The 20,856-nt window shown below is 38.3% G+C and overlaps 1 protein-coding gene across 22 annotated transcripts in view; it reads left to right on the top strand.

Annotated features, from left to right (window-relative positions):
- The window catches only part of DEUP1 (deuterosome assembly protein 1), a 101,914-nt gene that overhangs the window by 61,431 nt on the left and 19,627 nt on the right, over positions 1–20,856 (top strand). For 7 of the 22 annotated variants that reach the window (XR_012122494.1, XM_073215880.1, XM_073215883.1 and 4 more), the window contains one exon: positions 4,209–4,323. Coding sequence is in view for 19 of the 22 variants with exons in the window: in XM_073215880.1 (XP_073071981.1) it covers positions 4,209–4,323 (115 nt within the window). In the remaining 3 variants the exon portion in view is untranslated. Of the gene's footprint in view, positions 1–4,208; positions 4,324–4,703; positions 4,779–13,768; positions 20,844–20,856 lie in introns of those variants that run through there. The other 15 variants (XM_073215882.1, XM_073215879.1, XM_073215872.1 and 12 more) reach the window with 7 other exon arrangements.

Here is a 20,856-nt window from a genome sequence, read left to right as displayed (position 1 = left end):
ACAGAGCATTGTGCACAAAGGCAGTACGGGGAGGGGGGAAGGGGTCACGGAGCCATAGCCATGGGCTGTAGTGAATATGGGTTATGGTGACTGCCTGTGATGACTGGCTGATAGAACTGAAAATCTGTCCAAAAGGGGTCTAATCTCAATTTGGGTATAAAAATATATCTTAATATCGAATAAGCCCTTTACAAAATGCTTTCCTACCCCTACCCTATGGATTCATTTCTCCATTCGTCAAATCACAACCCCATGTTCAGTTGACCCTTGAACAACATGATTTAGAATTGAGCAGGTCCACTTATACATGGATTTTTTTCAAATAAATATATTGGAAAAGTTTTTTGGAGATTTGTAACTATTTAAAAAATGTTTTTTTTTCTATAGCTCACTTTATCTTAAGAATACAGTATATAATACATATGACATACAGACCATGCGTTAATTGACTGTTCATGTGACAAGTAAGGCATGTGACAGTAGGCTATCAGTAGTTAAGTTTGGGGGGAGTCAGAAAGATGTGGATTTTCAACTGCATGAGTGGTTGGTGTCCCAACCCCTGTGTTTTTCAAGAGTCAGGTGCATATAGTTCTCTCATTGTAAGAGAACAGCAGGCCCCTAAAGGTATTATAAAGGGTCTTCCTGGGTCTGCTAGTGAGGACTAGTCTGTACTGAGCACCAATTCAGCACAGAATATTGTTTCCTGTTCTTACTTGTTGGGAGTAACTTAGCCTTAGATAAGGTACCAGGTGTTGTTATTTAAACAAAAAGTCTACTTTTTATTCTTTTTAAAAAGTATTTTTATTGTTTGGGTTGCCCCTTTTTTTCTTCTTGTTGGTAAGTACAGAATGTATTAAAGTGCCTAGCAAAAACAAGACAGTAGGGGACACAGAAAGCAGGGTAAGAGACAAAATGCTCAGCGGACGGTTATCTTAATAAGCTGGTTGCACTTCTGTCCCTGCTGCAACACCTTGTGTCCTGAAGTTTCATTTGTTGAAAGTGTCATTAAATTTGTTTTAATGCCTTGTCTGATTTCAGTGTTCTCCAGTGACCTGATTTTTAAAAGAAACAGCATTTCAAATGTTCTGAATAAATTATTACCCATGTAAAACCCACTATGGGGAAAGAGTTGTTGAGATGCAAGGACACTGTGAACTCAGCAGTGGAGAACTGTAAAGCACATACCTATTAATTTAGCAAGTGAAAAATAAAATATTCTTTATTTCCCTCACAGCAAGCTCACTGAAGTCAAATATATATGTATATGTATTTGTTAGGCATAAAATAATAAGAAAATGTGTAGGCCATATTTACATATCAATGGCTAATGCAATAAGGTCTTTTTAAACTATTTAGGAAGGAAAAAAGCTTTTATGTACAAGTATATAAAGATAAATGTTCCACAGATTTTAAAGTCTGTAGTCTAATTTTTAGCCACTTCCTGCTTTTAACTGAGAGATTTGTGTAATACATTATTGAAATAATCTATCCATTTGGAAGTAACTCAATTTTTGTTGTTTTTTACTCCTGTTAGAAGTGATCAGACGTTTGTCATGCTTCTCCACTTATGAAGCATTTTATGATATTCCAAAGGATTTTCTTTCCAATAAGAAAGTTATTCAGCACTTAAAAAAATATATGAATGATATGTAATTGAATTTGGTGAGGACATACTGAATACTCTTAAAGTTTTTAAAAGTTAAAGTTTTGAAGTTTAAGGACAATTTACAAGCTAGTTTGGAATAGTGGTATCTACAGTGATTAATACATAACTAATTTTAATGACAATTTTTAATAAATGGAGTTGTACCATTACCTACAGTACATACTTAAAATAATGAATGTTTGGTTTTAAGTTACGTCATGCATTGGAAAGATTTTAGAAATCACAAACATTAAACACTAAAATTGCTTTACATGTAGTTAGTAAATCAAAAGTTTCTAATCCTAAAAAAATCACAGTCAGTAGGTTTGTCATAACCACTGTCACAGGATCCTTTGTCAAGGAATCATCATCTAGAAGCGAATTTTGTACCATGGTGTTATTCAATAAGGAGAAAAACTTGCAGGATGAACAATTCTAGGCCAGGAAATAACGAATAGGTCATAGAAGAGGGAGCATTATGTGCGTGTTAGAAGGTGAGGTTGGAAGCAGGTAAATTAGCATAGTTTGTAAAGAGATCCTGTTCCCCCCTGAGGCCACTACTCTATAGTCCAGGGAAAATTAATGGAGGGCCAAGACCGGCTGTACAATCAGATAATTCTGAAAGTTGTGCAGATAAATGACTCATATCTCAAGTGACTAGGGTTTGGGTCCCCAAGAAAGCCACCAGCTCCTACCCTCCTGGCAAAAGTGGGCAGAGGCCATGGAATAGGGCCTGTGAAAAAGCTACCTGAACAGACCAGCTTGTGAGGGGGTATTGAAAGCATTCTGAAATAACTTTGAAGATAGCTTTTAAATTGATACACTTAGCATTTTTTGCAAGGTGTTTTTATGAAGTATTTGAATAGTTATATTCTAGGAGAAGAAATTGTCAGATATAAAGATGATTTAAAACAAAGTACTTTACTTCATAATGTGGTCTTCCCTTCCAATATCTACATTTTATTGATCTTACAATAAAAAGAATTTGTTCATATATAAATTTTAGTAATTAATACCATAAGACTGCTTCTATACATCCAAAGCAAAATGGATGATTGAGATAATTATTTAGATAATTTAGGGAAAATCATACTTTCCCTGAAATCTCTGTATAATTGAGATTACCGAGAAAGAGATTTCTTGAATCACTTCTATAATTATCTAATTTTTCCACTGTGCTTTGAAGTATAGATGGTAACCTCACTCAAATTAAAAGGTTCAGCTGAATATTCTGTGCAGATGTACTATGCAATTGTTATAATTCTATTTGAACTGTGAGATGTTTCAACTTATTGTACACATCATAAACCATGTTATTTCAGTTTAATTTGCTTTTCTGTTTCCATGGTAATTATGGATTGGGAGAATGGATTTAAAAAAGATATATTTCAAGATAAGTAAAAATGGAAAACATGTTGTTTGTTTTTTTGTACTAATTTACAGATGCCTCATTTAACTTTTATTGCTATTTGTATGCACAGCTTTGAAGATGTTTACATAATAAGAAACAAATCTACATAGGCAGTCTTTGGATAAGAGCAGAGAAAAATAATGTAAAAATTTTTTGAAATGTGTGAAATTAAACTATGAAGACTTTGAAAATGGTTAATCAATGCCTGTGGAGGACTTGAATCATTAGTAAAAATAAATAAGTATTTTTAAATTGAAGGGAGTTTTATATTTTCATTGTCTTTGATGATTTTGATTCAGTTTCAACCCCATTTTCATGAATTAACATTCAGAAAGGTATTTATTTAGTCCCAAACAGCCCATGCTATTAAGACCTTTTTGTGAAAATTTTAGAGTAAACTAGGTTTGTTCCTTTGTTTTTATTATTCATTTGATTAGTCAGCATACCAAAATCTTAAGTATCAATGGTATTTTATTTAGTCTCATCTTCTACCCTATATTATAGCACAAATTCTGTATTGTGCCTTCCATCCAAACTGTGGAGTTCAGTTATCATCACAACCGTTTATATACATGAAAAATGAAAGTCTCAGACAGATATAGTCACCTGGTCAAGGCCATACAACTCAGTGTGAAGTAACTTAAGGAGATGATGTAAACTGAAAACGTAAATTACCAAGCCCTATAGAAATCAGAATCATTGTTACACAGAGACTTGTTCTAGCATCAAAAAATATGGTTCTTTTAAGAAAAGTCAGGGAGGTTAAGTAAACTAGAGAATAGAAAAAGAGTAACTACTTAGAACTGTCAAGGGCAGCAGTGTTAGCTGTTCTGAGATTTTTCTCAGACTGGTTTCATGTGTTTTAATTAAGTGGCAAACAGATATAAAAGTAAAATGCAGAAAGAGAAGCAGTACAAATAGGAGAATATTTCTAACAATTATACAGTTTTCTGCTTCACTATTAATTGTTTTAAGTCCTTTAAGTGGAGTAGAAATAACTCATCAGGAAAATTATCTTCAAAGAAATACCCAGATAACAAGCCCAAACATGTTGTGTTTTCCCCCAAGTTAGACATCCAGAAATAGAAATCCTTAGCTACCTAATCAAGCACGTGTCCTTGCCAACTAGAACAACCATTTCTTCTCTTTCAGGCTCAGCCGAGATCGCCAGCCGAACAGAAGCACAACGCCCCTGTCGCCGCCTTTGCCATTTCAAACCAAAGAAATGACAAGTCCTTTGGTTGGTGATGATGAACTATTCCCATTGGTGAGTTGCTGGCTACTGATTATATTTTTTCCTTTAAGGGGTGCTTACTCTTACTGATACACTGGTGTGTACATAGTTGTTTTAAAAAATGTTGTTCCTTGACTAGGACCCCAAGATGGGCCTGTGAGTCTCTTGGCCATACCTATCTATGGTAGGAAGAGAGATTGGTGATGTTCCACGAAGCATTTCAATCCGTGGTTTTTCACCTCTAGTGCACGCTAGAAGTACTGGTGGTGCTTTTTAAAAGTTCAAGTGCTTGGAACTCAGCCCTGGACATTCCATGAGTCCTCAAGGATCTGTATTTTTAAAGAACTACAAGTGATCTTTTGTGCTAGTTTAAAAAAAAAAAATCTTTTTTACTGTCTCTGACATACATACAGAAACATGCCCAGATCAGAATTGGACAGCCTGATGAATTATCGCAAAGGGAACACATCGCTGTAACTACCACACAGGTAATAAACAGAACATTAGCAGCACTCCCTTCACGTCCCCTCCAGGCACTCTCTCACTTGCTCCCAGGGTAACCACTGTCCTGACTTCAAATATCATAAATTAGTTGTGGCCATCTGTAAATTTTATATGAATAGCATCATACTCTGTGTGTTCTTTTATGTCTGGCTTCTTTTGCTCAACATTGTTTCTGAGTTCATTATCTACATTGTTGTATGTAGTGGTAGTTTTATCTGTTTTTGTTTCTCTATAGTATTCCATTGTATATAGATACACATAGACTGATATTACAACTTATTCAGGCTACTGCTGACTGGGCATTTCAGTTATTTCCTGTTTAGGGCAATTACAAATAACACTACTAAAAACATTCTTGTATGTGCCTTTTGGTACACATGTATACATATTTCCTAAGAATGGAATTGTTAGGTCCTAGGATACCCATAAGGTAGCTTTAGAAGGTACTGTCAAGCTGTTTTCCTAACTGAGATGGTTAATACCCCAACAAGTAGTGTCTGAATGCTCTCCTTATCCTACATTCTTTCCAGTACCTTCTGGTATTACTAGTCTTAAATTTTAGCTTTTATGGTCAGTGTGTACTAACATCTTATTGTGGTTTTAATTCTTATTTCTCTGGTGCTTAATAAGGTTGAATACATTTTCACGTACTTCTTGGCCATTTTGATAATCCTCCTTTGTAAAGTGTTCAATTTCCTTGCCTAATTTTCTACTGAATAGTCTTTATTCTTATTGGTATGTAGGAGTTCTTTATATATTCTGGATATAGGCCCTTTGTTGATGATATGTATTGCAAATATCTTCTCCCACTCTTAACTTGCATCTTTACTTAGTGGTATCTTTTGATGGCCAGAAGTTCTGAATTTTAATACATTTTCATTTGAACTTATGAATTTTTTTCTTTATGGTTAATGTTTTTGGTGTCCTGTTTAAACTTGTCCTGTCACAAAGTTATAAAATTATCTTATGTTATCTTCTAGAAGCTTTGGCTCTTTGCTTTTCATATTTAGATCTGCACTTGGAATTAATTTTTGCACAGGGTGTAAGGTAGGATTCTCAGTCCCTTTGGAAATATTCAACTGAACTTGCACATGTATTACAGTCCTGTAGATTCTTTTGGATTTTCTATATTCAGAATCAAAATAATGAGCTTGATTTTCTACTTCCAAATCTTCATACCTTTTAAAATTTCCCTTACCTTATTGTTCTTATTGCAACCTCCTGTATATGTTTAGTAGAAGTGGTATTTCCAGCATCCTTCTTTCATTCTTCATTGCAAAGGGAAAGCATTCAATATGCTAACATTGTGTATGATAGTTGCTGTAGATATTTTGTAGATTCTTTTTAAAAGATTAAAGAAGTTCCCTTTTATTCCTGGATTGCTAAATTTATTTTCATGACTTGATATTGAATTTTATCAAATTCTTTTTCTGGCTCTATTAAAGTAACCATATAATTTTTCTCCTTTCCTTTGTTAATGTGATGTTTTTTCTTGATTTTATATCATTAATCTAACTTTGGTTAATTGACTTAATTGGAATAAACCCTGCTTGATCACTGGATTTGATCTGTTCACATTAGTTTAGAATTTTTGCTTTGTGTTCACAGGAGTGATTAGCCTGTAATGTTCCTTTGTTGTCCTTGTCAGGCTTCGGTATTAAATTATACTGACCCAAAAAAACAGGTAGGAAGGGTTCTTAGTTTCATATTCTTCTGTTTCCTCATTTTCCTTGACTCCCTGTGTTGGTCTTTATGTAAAAGATAAAAAGAGCAACTCTCCCAGTCTTGAGGAAGTAGCCTCATATTGGTTAATTTTAGTTTTAATATTTTTCAGTTCTTGAATTTTCACTTGATTCTTTTTTACAGTTTCTAGCTCTCTGATGAAATTTTCTATCTTGTGATTTAATTTATTGACCATAATAATCACACTTTTTTAAAGGTATGTAATTTTTCAATTCAGAAAATAAGTAGCAGTACTCTTAGCAATTACCATCATTTGTATTCAAAATATATTATGTCATTTTTCGGTGCCTCTCCATAATATACTAATATTGCATACATCTTCTAAAAAATAACAAGCAAACACAGAAAAATTTTAAACTGGACAGAGTATGAGTTCTGTTCTGCTTTTCTTCGACTCTTTCACCTTCTCCTGGTAGAGACTGGAAATAAGATTTAAGCTGTTGTGGAAGAAGAAAACTTAAAACTTAACTTTTGAGGTTTTACAGATCTCTAAAGCCCTGAAATACTCCCTTGTGTTCATCTCAACTTTCAGGACTCCAAAGTAAGCACATACTCCAGTCAAACAAGAGAAATAAAAGAGGGATAAGTGGCTAAATATGCCATTGTCCTAATAGCAGATGATTTTAGGATCACTAGTTGCTGTTAGTTCTCAGCTAAGCAGGCACACATGAAGGAAGTGATGGGTGTGTGGGAATTGCTTCAGGCTGAGAGCCCAGGAAAATGATCCCCGAGGAGGGAACGTTTAAGTTGAGTTTAAGTCGAACATTTAATAACAAAAAAAAAAAAAGATCCAGCTTCACAAACATCTGGAAGAATAAGGTTTCAGGCAGAGGAAACTACTGGTGCACATCTGTAAGTTTGCTAAGTTTGAGAACCAAGACAGGGTGGGGGGTGGGGTCTAGAACTTAGGGAAGAGAGAATGGAATGAAATGGGACAGAGGAAATCCAGATGTGTAGAGACTGTAGGCCATGGGAAGGAATATGGATTTTATTTTAAAGTGCTGGGAAGCCCCTGGAAAATCACAAGTGGGGGAGTACATGATCTGTTTAAAAATTGTTTTAAATGATCCTTTTGACTGCAAAATAAAGAATTAGTTAAAGAGGCAAAGGTAGAATTGGGGAGAACAATCATCAGGCTATTTCAGTCCAGACAAGAGATGAGGCTGGGCTTGGCAGCAGTGGAAGTAGAGCAACATGGATTCAGGAAATGTTTTGGAAAGCAGACCAAACTGACAACGGGTGTTTATGGGGAGTGAGGCAAAGAGGGCGCAAAGATGGCTCTGAGGATTTTATCCTGAGCATTGGGTGGAAGCTAGTACCACTTCCTGACATGAAATACTAGGGGAAGGAGAAAGGTTAGAGGGAAAAATCATGATTTCTAGGGTGGACATTTAAATTTAAAATGTACATTAGACATGCAGATGAGACATCACATTGGCATTAGGATATGCGAATCTGATATTCAAGGGAGAGATCAGAGCTGGGAGTAAAATATGGGAGTAATCAGCATTTGGCAGATATTTCGATCTACAGGACTGGATGAGAATACTTAAAAGAACAGAAATAGAGAAATTATTCCAAGGCAAAGTCTTAGACCATAACATTTACAGGTCCAATGGGAGTCCTTGGGGAGAACAAGAAAGTCTGAGGGTAAAGGAGATGGAACTCAGGGAGGGGCAAGATTCATTTGCAGTGGTACAATCATCAGAAACTGGCAAAGAATAGAATCCACAGTACAGGTAGAAGAAAGAGTCTCTGAAACAGAGCGTGGCCTCGGATATGGCTACAGGTACAAACAGGTGTGGAGAGATGAAGGCGCTCCCACGTAAGAGTCAAGGCCACGAGCAAGTGCCTGCGAGGGTGAACAGTAGAATGGTCAGGCAGTGGAACTAACCATCTGTGGTTCTGCTTGAATGTGGTCATGAATTGAAAGAGAGCCATGCTTTGCAGTACTGTACTTCCTCCTCCATCCGGCTTCCCCAGCATTCAGCAGCCCAGGGGTAGGCATGGCTTAGGCCTGGGTTATACCAAGTATTTATTTGCATATCTTGGATGATATCAGTTGGACTCACAGCTTTAATTATTATTTATAACTTCCAAATATGTATCTCTGACCCAGACCTATCTTATGAGATCTAGACTGATCTATGCCACTTTCTACTTGGCAATCTGAGTCCCAAGCGTTCTGCAGAATCAAAAGCATTTCCCTCATTCATATGTTAATTCAAAAATTTTATTGAAAATATACTCTGCCAGAATCTGTCAAAAATAAATAAGATCTTATCCATGGGCTCCTTTTCTGTTTTCCCTCTTGCAATAAGTGGCATCGATGTCACCCAGTCACTCAAGCCAGAATCTAGGAAGTCATCTGTCTGAGGTCAGGCTTCCTGAACTTGAGGTGGAGATGCTTGTGAAAGCAATTTATTGAGGGAATATTCTCAACAGCAGCAGTGAGGCAAGCAGTCTAGGAGAGGGGAGGAAAGCTAAACAAGGAAGAGGTCTCAGCTAGAGATTAGTTTAGCTTGATCTCCCCAGGAGCTTGGAGCACAAATTGCGGAAGAGTTGGTTTCCCTGGAGACAATAAGTCTGGCTTTTTGTGTACTTGCATTAACCAGTCATTGTCTCTGAGAGGAGAGCGGATGGGTTGAGGGGGTTTGCAACTTCCAGATGAGGCAGGAGGCTCCAGTTTGGCCAAAGGCAGGTCTCTGGAGAAGTGGCTAGCTGCGAGCTATAAGCAGCCACACCCAAAGCAGCCAAGCACAGATGTACTAACCTAGTGAAGGGCACTTGGGTAGGGCACCCACTGCATCCCCTAGGGGCCACCTGTTGACAGATCCATGTTCTTTTCATGTTCATTCCATTCAAGTACAGCTTCTCCAAGACTCTGGCTGGCATACTTTCTGGGGAAACTTGTAAGAAGAGGGTCAGTGGCACAAAGTATAGCCCTAAATGCTGCACTTGGTCTCAAGGACTTAACTGCAACTCATTATCTCATTGCCCATTCTAGATTCCCCTCCCCACCAGCTGGCACTTCATATACTCCACTGCCTCCATTATGTAGCAGTTGTCTTACCTCTTCATGAGTTACCTCTGCCAGTATAGTGCCTCTTTTCTGTGCCTCTGATCTGTCAGCCCAAGGAGCCCACAGTGACTAGGTGCCAATAAAGCTTTAAGTTTACTGAGCCTCTTACAGGTCTCTTGGTGGCATTGCCCCTGTGAGACCAACAGAACCTAAAGATACAGAGACAGAAGGCAGGCACAAATTCTACAATCTGTGGATCAACTGAAGTGATAGAGAATGGAGCCACTCCTACATCCTGCCTTTTTTCCCTCAGATCCATGCATTCCACCTATTGGAAACACAGTAGCATATAATGGCCATTGGTTTGAAGTTTATATCATATCCTGAAGATTGGCACCCCATCCTCACAGCATATAATTTCCAAGCTGATGCCTCAGTGTGCCTTCAAGAAGCCTCTCGGGTTGTCATCTTCCAGGTGGTTCTGTATGCGGTAGGACCAATGGGCAGCATGGTCATGCCCCCACTGCCATAGTCCGCTGCTGTAGGGTAGATTCTTTTACTACTAATCAGGACACCATGTCAGTGAATCAGTCCATCTGTGTGCCCTCACTCCAAGGCCCTACAGGCAGGAAAGGCAAACCCATGGAGTACATACCCATTTGGTAAGGAAAAACATTGCCCTTTCCAAGGTGTAAGGGGCCTGATGTAATTGCCACCAAGAAGCTGGTTGGTCTTCTTGAGGAATGGTGTCACCTCAGGATCTCAGCTTTGGTCTCTATTGTAAGCAGATCACTCAATAGCAACAGTAGCTTGATTAACCTTTGGAAACCAAGCTGTTTGGTGCCCATGCATAATTTCTAAAGGAGAGGGGCTGGATCAAGAGGCTGTCCACTTCTTAGATGCTCTGTCTCAACCAGGGCTTAATAGCATGATGAGCTGTTCTGAAAATAATGTACAGATTTCTGCTGCAGATGGCATAGCCTTGCTCCAGAATCTTAAGGATATGCAGCACAACTTTCCCATTAAAACTTTCCAGAGGTCCCACAAGGCATTTTTCTCTACTAGAGAGTCTTTAAGTATTGGATCTGCTAAGTCATTTGGCCCAAGAGCTTGTTCTCCATTCCCAAACTACTTGGGAGCCCTTTCTTGCTTTAGACCCACCCCGCAGAACAGCCTTCTCTGTCAACTAATAAAGAGTCAGATTATTCCACTCAAAACCTACCAGCCTCTGTGCTTCTTTCATACTGATAAGAAATGCAAGATGCATTAATTGGTGCTTAAGAGATGTCCTGACATCCTCCATATGACTGGATACCTAAAAACAATGTGTGAAGCCTCTGAATCATTTATGGCATTTATCTTTCACTCTCTGGAGTACAACCTTTCCAAGCCTTAGCACTTCTTGCTCATTAGGTTTTAGAATGATGTTAAAGTTAATAATGAAGTCCTACAGTCTATAGTCCTTAGTGTCCAGATGGCCCAGCATCCTTCAGAAGGTATTGTGACAGCATCATTAATGTAAACATAATGTTGAGGCAAGAGTGTGGATGTGTACTTTTGGGTATCCCACATGAATGCTAACTGCTTCTGTTCTTCCTCCTCATTGGATATTTTTTAAAAATGCTTTTTCAAATAGAGTAAAATACTGAGGAATAAATCTAACCAAGGAGATGAAAGACCTGTGCTCTGAAAAGTAAAAGACATTGATGAAAGAATTTGAAGGTGCCACAAATAAATGGAAAGATATTCCATGCCCATGGATAGGAAGAATTGATATTGTTAAAATGGCCCAATGACTGAACTCGAACCAGAAAAAGATGGCAGCATGAGAAGTGAGGCAGAAACCACCTCCCAGAACCACACATAACATGAAAATACAGCAAATACAACTAATCCTGAAAGAGCAACCTGAAGACTGCAACAGACTGCCTATATCTGTGGAAAAACCTCAGAGAAAAGGGTAAAGTAGCAAAGCCATGATTCAGCAGGACCCAATCCCTCCCCCACCCCAGCTCACAGGCAGGAGGAAAAGAAACAGAGCAGGGAGGGAATAGAAATGCAGGACCGCTACCTACCCACCCCTGGAGATCTTCTCCAGGAGCACCAACCACATTACAAAGGGCTCTGCAGATTAGGCAGAAAACTTGGAGAGACTGAGATTCCAGACACTTGTGGAGAACAAGTACCCCTAACCAGCCACTCTGGGACAAAAAAATGGCAGGCACTTAACAAAGACTTCCCAATAGTAAGAGGGGCGCTAAAAGGTCAAGGATTACACAGAGTTTACTGCTCAGGAGAAAGGACATTTTTCCAAAGAAGACATACAGATGGTCAACATGAAAAGATGCTCACTGTCATGAATCCTCAGGGAAATGCAAACCCAGACCATTAATGATATGTCACCTCATACCAGTCAGAATGGCTAACATCAACAAGACAAGAAATAACAAGTGTCGGTGAGGATGCGGAGAAGAGGGAAACCCCCTACACTGCTGGTGGGAATGTAAACTGGCGCAGCCACTATGGAAAGCAGTATGCAGGCTCCACAAAAAACTAAAAATAGAATTACCATATGATCTAGTAATTCCACTCCTGGAAATTTGCCCACGGAAAACAAAATTACTAATTCAAAATGGTATGTGCACTCCTGTGTTTATTGCAGCATTATTTATAATAGCCAAGACATGGAAGCAACCAGTGTTCATCAATAGATGAATGGATAAAGAAGATGTGGTGTGTGTATATAAATATATATAAATATATATATATTTATTTATTTATTTACACACACACACAAAAAAAATGGACTATTGTATTATTACTCAGCCATAAAAGAAAATTAAATCTTGCCATTTGTGACAACATGGTTGGACTTAGAGGGCATTATCCTAAGTGAAATAAGTCAGACAGAAAGACAAATACATATGATGTCACTTATATGTGGAATCTGAAAACCAAATATGGATTCATAAACACAGAGAAGAGACTGATGGTTGCCATGAGGGAGGGAGGTGGGGGTATGGGTGAAATAGGTGAACGGGGAACTAAACTAGAATGTTTGATATCTTGATCTGGGTGATGCTTATATGAGTGTATGCACATGTCAAAATTCATCAAGCTGCCCACCAAAATTTGTGCATTTCATTGTACACACTCAAAAAACAAAAAAGGAATGCATTTGCCAGATAAACCACAGCATATCATGCACCCACAGATGTGATATTCTACTTTAACAAAGATACTATTTCTGCACAGTGGCTAAAGTTGGGGCTACTATGGGATAAGTTTACAGTATCTCACTGTCGTCTGCCATGACCCGCACACTCTCGGCAGAGGCCACATTTGTGAACTAAATCTCCCTGTAACAAAGTTCACCTGCATATAAATTGTCAACTCTTCAAACACTTATTAAAGTCCCATTCTTCCCAAACAAAAGTTAAAGAGTCTAGAGACCACAAAACTAGAAAATTAAAGAATTTCCACCTTATTTTTTTTAATTAACCTAAAAATTATTTTGAATGAAGCACTGTAAAATTATCTGATACTGATCTTTATACCTCAGCCACAGATTTCGTGTGTGTGTGTAAACGAGCACTAAACAGGTCGCACTCAGTTAACGGAGCACTCCCGTATCACCATGGAGGGAGCCCCTGAGCCCTTGTCGCGCGGCTTTCTGGACTATGATTGGCCAAACCAGCCGCATTACGGCCCTCCCCACTCAGGAGCCGCTTGCAGCCTTACCTGACTGCTCCTCACCCGGCTAACTCCAAACAGCGCTTAACCCCCTTTTAGGCCAATCTTTAATTTTTTTTTCCCCTATATAAACTTTCTTTGCCTTATTCTACTATAATCTTTACTTTAGCTTTTTGGAGTTGCCTATTTTCAGATGGAAATCATTGGCTTTGCAAATTCATGGAGTATGACTTAGGCATGTTCCGTGGTAATTATGTTGTCCTGCATTTGCAGTTGGACACTATAATACTCATTTCCAGGGCTCTTTAAGGCTGTGATGCCTTGAACTTCTGTGACGTTCCTGGAGTATTTTGCTAGCAGTGATTGCATTACGCTGGTAGAGGGAGTTCTGCTTAAGATACAGTCTTTCATTAAGAGTTGCAGGGTTTGACAATATGTCAGGGATGAAGCATGCCTGGAAATAGCAAAAGGTAAAAGGCTTTGTGTTCCTTATCTAACTTTTCTTTCTTTCTTTAGTCTCCCCTAGATATATCTTTCCCAGCTTCTTTGGCTGCACAGCAGTTCTTTCTGGAGGAAGAAAAGCAAGCAAAAGAATTTGAAAGACTTCTAAATACACATATTGATGAACTGCAAAGACATACAGAATTTACTCTTAATAAATACACCAAGCTCAAACACAACAGACACATATGACCTTTTAAACTTTTTTATTTACTTCTCCTACCCCAAGAAAAAAAGCTCTGGCAAAATATTTACAAAGCTGATTAATGAAACTGAGAAATTTTGTTCTGTTTTCTTGACTAAATCATTTTTGTAAGGCAGCTAGAAAATAGTAAGCATTTTGTTCATTAAAGCTGTTTGTGTTTCTGCATTAACATAATAAATTGTTTGGCTGTAGAGTTACTATAAAATAAACATAACTACAAAAGAGGCTTTTTTTCCAGTCTAAGGAATATTTTGGAATTAAATATGCAGTTTTTCTTTCCCACTTGAATCATGTATACTGAAAACCCATTTCCTCTGTAATAACACAGCATGAGGGAAGGGAAGAGACTTAATTCAAGTGTAAGCAAATCAAGTACCACTCAGTGTCTAAGGTTTGAAAACTCAAGGATTTTTACAAATGAAAAGTATTAAGTATTTGGGGCTATATAAACATCCTAAAATCTATTTTAGGAAAAAGAAAGGTACAGCTATACTTATACTGTTCCTGCAGTCATCTTTGTAATGTCTCTGTTTTAGCACAAGACAAGACATGGAATATGCTGTTTACACAGTGACATATATGTGCCTAAGATGAATCCTTTCCTATTAGTACTAATTACTTTATGGACCATGGTAAAAAATAAAGTAATGCTTTATATTTTGTAAGAGAGAAAAGAGGTATGAATGTAACTGTTGTTACATTTTCCTTTGTAAGACCTCTGTTTTTCATACAATAAAGAAATGTAAAATTCAATGAACTTAAAAGCATAAATGCCAAATCTGTATTGAAGAGCAATAGCATGACAGCAAACAATAAAACTCTAGTTATAAATACACAAGTATGATATCCATTATTCTTTCTTTTAAAATGACATTTATATAAAGTTTAGGAATCCCTATTTTAATTGAGGTAAGTCCTACAGCTTTTACAGTTTTCTTTTTCTCTCTGAACAAACTCGGTCTCAACATACTGAAAGATAAGTCAAGATGCCTTTAGGTTAACGAGTGTCACTGTCACGTGACAAATGCAGAGCCCTCCCTGTTCACTGTAGGTGACACGACCACGTGGGTTTATACAGCTCTTGATATTTGCCAAAACCATTCTCCTAGCATTATTCATCTCAACTCAAGACAGGCCAGTGAAGTCAGCATGGCTGGGATCCTTATTCCTAGGAATCAAGCAGTTAAGAAACTTACTAGAATTTTGGTAAAAAGAGTCAGAAGCGCCTGGCTGCTGCTTCCTGACTCCAGCTCTTACTCCTGCCCTCTCATAAGCAAGCAGGTGGTGAGCAGTGCTGAATTCACAGAAGTCATGTTTCATGACACAACACCAGAGGGGTACCAAGCCCTTAGTGTACCCCAAAAAGCCCCACCTGAGGATAGTGATAAAAGTTGCAATACTTTTCAAAACCTTTACATATGTAATGCAAGTGCAAACTATGCAAAGGTCTAAATATACATATCTTTGTGATTCCTTAAATCTTGAATGCCACTTCATTTTCTTCAGGGTTAAAATGTGATTGAAAATTGCATGCTGAAAGGAAGATCTAGGCTACAATATTCTTAGAATTCAGCAGTCAAGAGAGCATGAACTTGGAGTATGTCCAAGACTAACAGTGAATTTTCCCATCTGGATTATTTCAAGTCTATAAGCAAACTCCTTTTAAATCCCTCAATACAGCATTCCACTTAATACTGGCTTTCATAAGAGTAGTTTTCAATATTTTTTGCTCAAGAGCAGGATTCAGTGTTCAGAAGAAATCATATGGTGAAGCCCAACACATATATAATCAAGACAAAAAGCAAGCAGCTCTGGTTGAACGTGGAAAGGAGAGCAGTGACACCTCCCTGCCGTCCCCACCCCCACCACACCCTTTCCTTTCTGCTACGGAGACAGACCAGAGGGGTTCCAGCGAGCAGTGGCCCCAGATTTGGGAAGCGCTGAAGAAGAGGCAGCTTTGCATAGGTTTTACTTCAGCACAGAACACATTTTCCTGTAGAAACCATGTTATGGCTAATGGCTAAAACCTCCTCCAAGCCACAGAAAGCCAGTTTAGCCCATGAGTTAGCTGAAACATGATGAAAGCAGTAGAAGGAGGGACGTGGGAGAAAGGCCAGTCAGGCCATCCAACTCTGGAAGTCAGCTCAAAGTGACCTGAGTTAAGTGTTGCCTTACAGCGGCTTAAATATATCCCTTTACTTTGAAATTGCCCAGGAGCATGTTAATGGGTTTGGGAATTAAGCAAATTCGGAGGAGGGAGGGCTGCTGGGAAATCACAGATAACCCCCAAACTTCAGTTAAAACAAAAATGACAGACAACTCTTGATTATCAAGAGCTGCTCTGGCTAAGGAGAGTTTAGAGGCTCCCCAGTACCATTATTCTGAGCCTTGGCCCGCCCAGGCCCTGACTATTCCCTCCCACTCTTGGAGAGCAGTCAAAACCAGGCAGCTTTGGTGGCCTAATGGGAGCAGCCTGCCCTGCAGGTGAGTTTGTCTAGGGCCCAGCGAGGCCTCAGCCAAGGTCAGTCTGACCCAAGCAATCTAGAATCGATTACAGTTTTAACAGTGATTTGGGGTAAACCCCTCCCCACCCCATTATCTCAGTGTAGATTTCCTCTTTGTATTTCCACTCTCATCTCTCCAACTGGCCTGAACTCTCCCAGGAGAGAGGAATATTCTGAGCTGCTTTGCCTGCCCTGTGCTCCTAGCCCAGGTCCTCGTCCTGGGAGGTAAGATAAGTAGTGACTGATGGGTGACCTGAATTGAGACACCAGGGATGCCTTACAAAGGCAAAGAGGAGAGGGGTCTGAGGCATTTAGGGCACAGTGACAAAATTCTAAACATATCAAATTATCAGCTGCAGGAAAGTGCACACACTGAATTTGCCTAAATGCTGGTAGATGGGGGCTGATTTGCATGCATACTTGATCTCACACAGGACCTCTGAGCATCTACACGCTCCGTTTATATTTCTAATAGGAACCTAATAGAGAACATTAGCCATGGGGCTTAGTGGTCAGAACAAAGGAAACCCTAAGAGTACCAGGACTTGAGCAATGCAGTAGGAAAGATGAGAAGGAACTGGGCCCAGGGACATTAAAGCCCAACTAGCAACCAATAATCTGCTCCATCCTTCCAAACACATAGTCTAGAGCATCACCAGCAGCGTAAGCCCTAAGGGATAAAGCATTCCAAGGAGATGGGAGGCCCTTTCTCTGATAGCGCAGCAGCACCATGGCCGAAGGATGATACCGAAGGGACTATGGGGCTACAGAGTGAGGCTGAGGGGTAAGCCCAGGGAAAGTTTTCCTGACTCCTGAGGAACTCCCAGGCCAGAGGTGAGGCACAAACATTGGCATGAGTCACAGCCACCACCCAGGCAGCGTTCAGAAGTCACCACACGTCACCATCCTCCATCGTGAGTCAAGAGGGGTCACAGTCTTGTAACAAGGATGAATATGAGTCAGGCAGGCAATTCCTGTTACAGTAACCATCAATTGAATTGCACAACTGAACTGCCAGGTAATCTAGAACAGCAAGGTTTCAAACAGGGAGAAGGCTTTAACAGGGCCAAGCATAGAAGAGAGCAGATGCACAGAGTGATCTTACTGGCCCCTGGGCCACACTAGAAATTCTTAAGTCTTAAAGGTTCTTAATTCATTAGGACAGGTTAGATCTGTTGTTGGAGGCAAGGGATTCTCCATATCCTAGTCCCATGACCTTAAGGAAACTTCCATTCCTTACCTGTAGAACAGGCATAAGAATCCCATCTGTGTCTGAGGACTGTTGTCAGGATTAAAGGAGGTAATGTACATAAACTGGTTAGCACAGAGTCAGGAACCTCCTGAGGACTCCGTGAATGCTAGCTGTTAGCACTTACTGCCATCCTTGCCCTCTTAGCCATCAGGTCTGAGCTCAGAAGATGAAATATATCCTCTAAGAATAATACTATCATTTTTTGAGGACCATGTGCCAGCCACTATAATATAAACTTATTTAATCATTTACATACCATAATCGCCCATTTTGAGGGTAAAATAATGACTTTCACTATTTACAAAGTTGTGCAACCATTGCCACAACCCAGCCTCAGAACATTTCCATCACCACAGAAAGATCCCTCACGCTCATCTGCAGTCACTCCCTACTCCTGTGCCCCCCAGGCAGCCACTAAACGATGCTCTGTCTCTATGATTTACTTGGACACTTCATATAAGTGGATTCACAGAATATGTGGCTTTCTGAATCTGGCTTCTTTCATTTAGTATGTTTTTGTGGTTCATATTGCAGCATGGACTGGAATTTTGTTTTTTTAAAAATTGCCGAGTATTATATTGTTGTATAACCACATTTATCCATTTCACTAGTTATGGACAGTTGAGGTGTTTCCAGTCCAGCCATTAAGATTAAAGCTGTTATGAACATTTACATTCAAGTCCATGTGTGGACATGTTTGTGTTTCTATTGAGTAGATTCCTAGGAGCAGAATCTCTGGGTCACATGATAAATTTATGCTTAACTTTTAAAAGAAACTGTCAAACTGTTTTCCTAAGTACTTGTACCACTTTACATTCCCACCAGCAATGTATAAGAGTTCCAACTTTTCTGTATGTCTCCTATACTTATTATCATCTATCTTTTTGATTATAGCCATTTCCAGTGTGTGTTAAGTGGTATTTCTTTCTCATTTTAATTTGTGCTTCCCTAATTATAATCATGTTGAGCATCCTTTTGTGTGCTTAATGACTATTCATGTATCTTTTTTTGGTTGAAATGTCTATTCCTTTTGCCCATTTTATAATTATTTCTCCTCCAAATTATGAGAATTCTTTATATATTTTGGATACAAGTCCCTTATCATATATATCATTTGCATATATTTTTCTCCCAGTTTGTGGTTTATCTTTTCATTTTTTTAAGAGTATCTTGTAAACATACATTTCTTATTTTGATATAGTACAATTCATCCATTTTTTTCTTTTATGGCTTATCTTTTGGCATCATATATGAGAAATATTTGCCTGACTCAAGGTCACAAATGTTTTCTCCTATAGTTTTTCCAAAATTTTTATAGTTTTAAGGTTTGCATCAGGTTTATGATTCATTTTGAGTTAAGGTTTTCTATGGTGCAAGGGTCTAGATTCATCTTTCTACAGGTGGATATTCCATTGTTCCAGCACCATTTGTTGAAAAGGCTTCTTTCCGCCATTGAGCTGTTTTGGTACTTTTGTCAAAAAAATCAATTGACTGTAAATATAAAGGTTTACTTCTGGACTCTTAATTCTGTTCCATTAATCTGTATGTCTATTCTTATGCCAGTTCCATATGGTCTTAATTAGTACAGTTTTGTGGGAAGTTTTGATATTGGGAAGTGTAAATCTTCCAAGTTACATGATTGTTTTGAATATTTGGGGCCCTTTGAATTTCCACATATATTTTAAGATTAGCTTGTGAGCTTCTCAATTTTTGCAGAAAAAGCCTACTGGGATTTTGATAAAGATTAAAATGGCAATTCTCTCCAAACTGACCTATACTGAATCTCAATTTGGGGAGAATTACCATTTAATAATATTGAGCCTTCCAATTAATCAGTGAACATGAAATATTCCATTTATTTGGATCTTCTTTCTCTTAGAAATACTGTACAGTTTTGAATGTTTAAGTCTTGGCAGTTCTTTTCTTCAATTTATTTTTAAGTGTATTATCTACTTGATGCTATTACAAATTGAATTTTCTTATTTTTTTCTGACCATGTGATTCATTGTTAATATATAATCAATGTTTGTATGTTGGTCTTGTAGTCTGTGATCTTCCTGAGCTCATTTATTATAGCAGTGTGTGTTCCTTAAATTTTTCTATATACAGGATCATGTTGTCTTTAAACAAGGAAAGCTTTTATTTCTTCCTTACCATTTTGGGTGTTTTTTTTTTTCTTACCTTATCACATAGTTAGAAACTCCAATCCAGTGTTAAATTGAAGTCCTGAGAGTTACCATGTTTGCTTTATTCCTGATCTTAAGGGGAAGGTTTCAATCTTTCGCCATTACATATGATGGTTCTTATAGGTTTTTGGAGATGATTTTTATCAGGTTGAGGAAGTTCTCATCTATTTCTAGTTTGTTGGGAGGTTTTATGATTAGATGTTAGATTTTGTCAAATGCTTTTTCTGCATCTATGGAGGTGATCATTTGGTTTTTGTCTTTTTTTAATGAAGTATATTATGTTAATTTTATGCTTTAGGACAAACCAATCTTGCATCCCTGGGATAAATCCTACTTGATTGTGATGTATAATCCTATTTATATGTTTCTGGATTCTGTCTGCTCATATGTTGTTGAGGATTTTTGTGTCTATATTCATGAGGGGTAGTGGTCTACAGTTTTCTTGTCATGTTATGTCTTTGTTTGCCTTTGGTATCAGGGTAATTCTTACTTCGTGGATGAACTGGGATGTTTCCCCTACTCGTCTATTTTCTCGAAGAGTTCATAAAGGACTAGTATTACTCTTTCAAATTTCTGGAGGAATTTACTAGTGAAGCTATCTGGGCCTTCTTTGTGGGAAAATATTTTAATTAATTCAATGTCTTTCTTTGTTATAGGTCTATTCAGGTTTTCTACTTCTTCTTGAGTCAGTTTTGGTTACTTAGACTTTTAAATTTAATCTTTATAATAACCCCTCAAAGTAAGAATTAGGCCCAATTTATTTTGAGACTTAAAAGATGGAGTGATTTATTTCAAGGTCAGATATCTGGAAAATGGCCAGTCTGTAGGGCTTCAAAGTCCATGCTGTTTCCACCAGGCCACATTGCCTCAAAACAGATGGAGGGCTTTTTAAAGTGACCCCCACACATACCCCCAGATCACCACTATAAATGCCCTAATCCATCCAAATTTTTCTT

This window comes from Manis javanica, chromosome 11, assembly GCF_040802235.1.
Source record: "Manis javanica isolate MJ-LG chromosome 11, MJ_LKY, whole genome shotgun sequence".
NCBI classification, from domain to species: Eukaryota; Metazoa; Chordata; class Mammalia; order Pholidota; family Manidae; genus Manis; species Manis javanica.
Note: the sequence above shows the minus strand (reverse complement) of the source record. Positions and strands in the feature narration are given on the sequence as shown.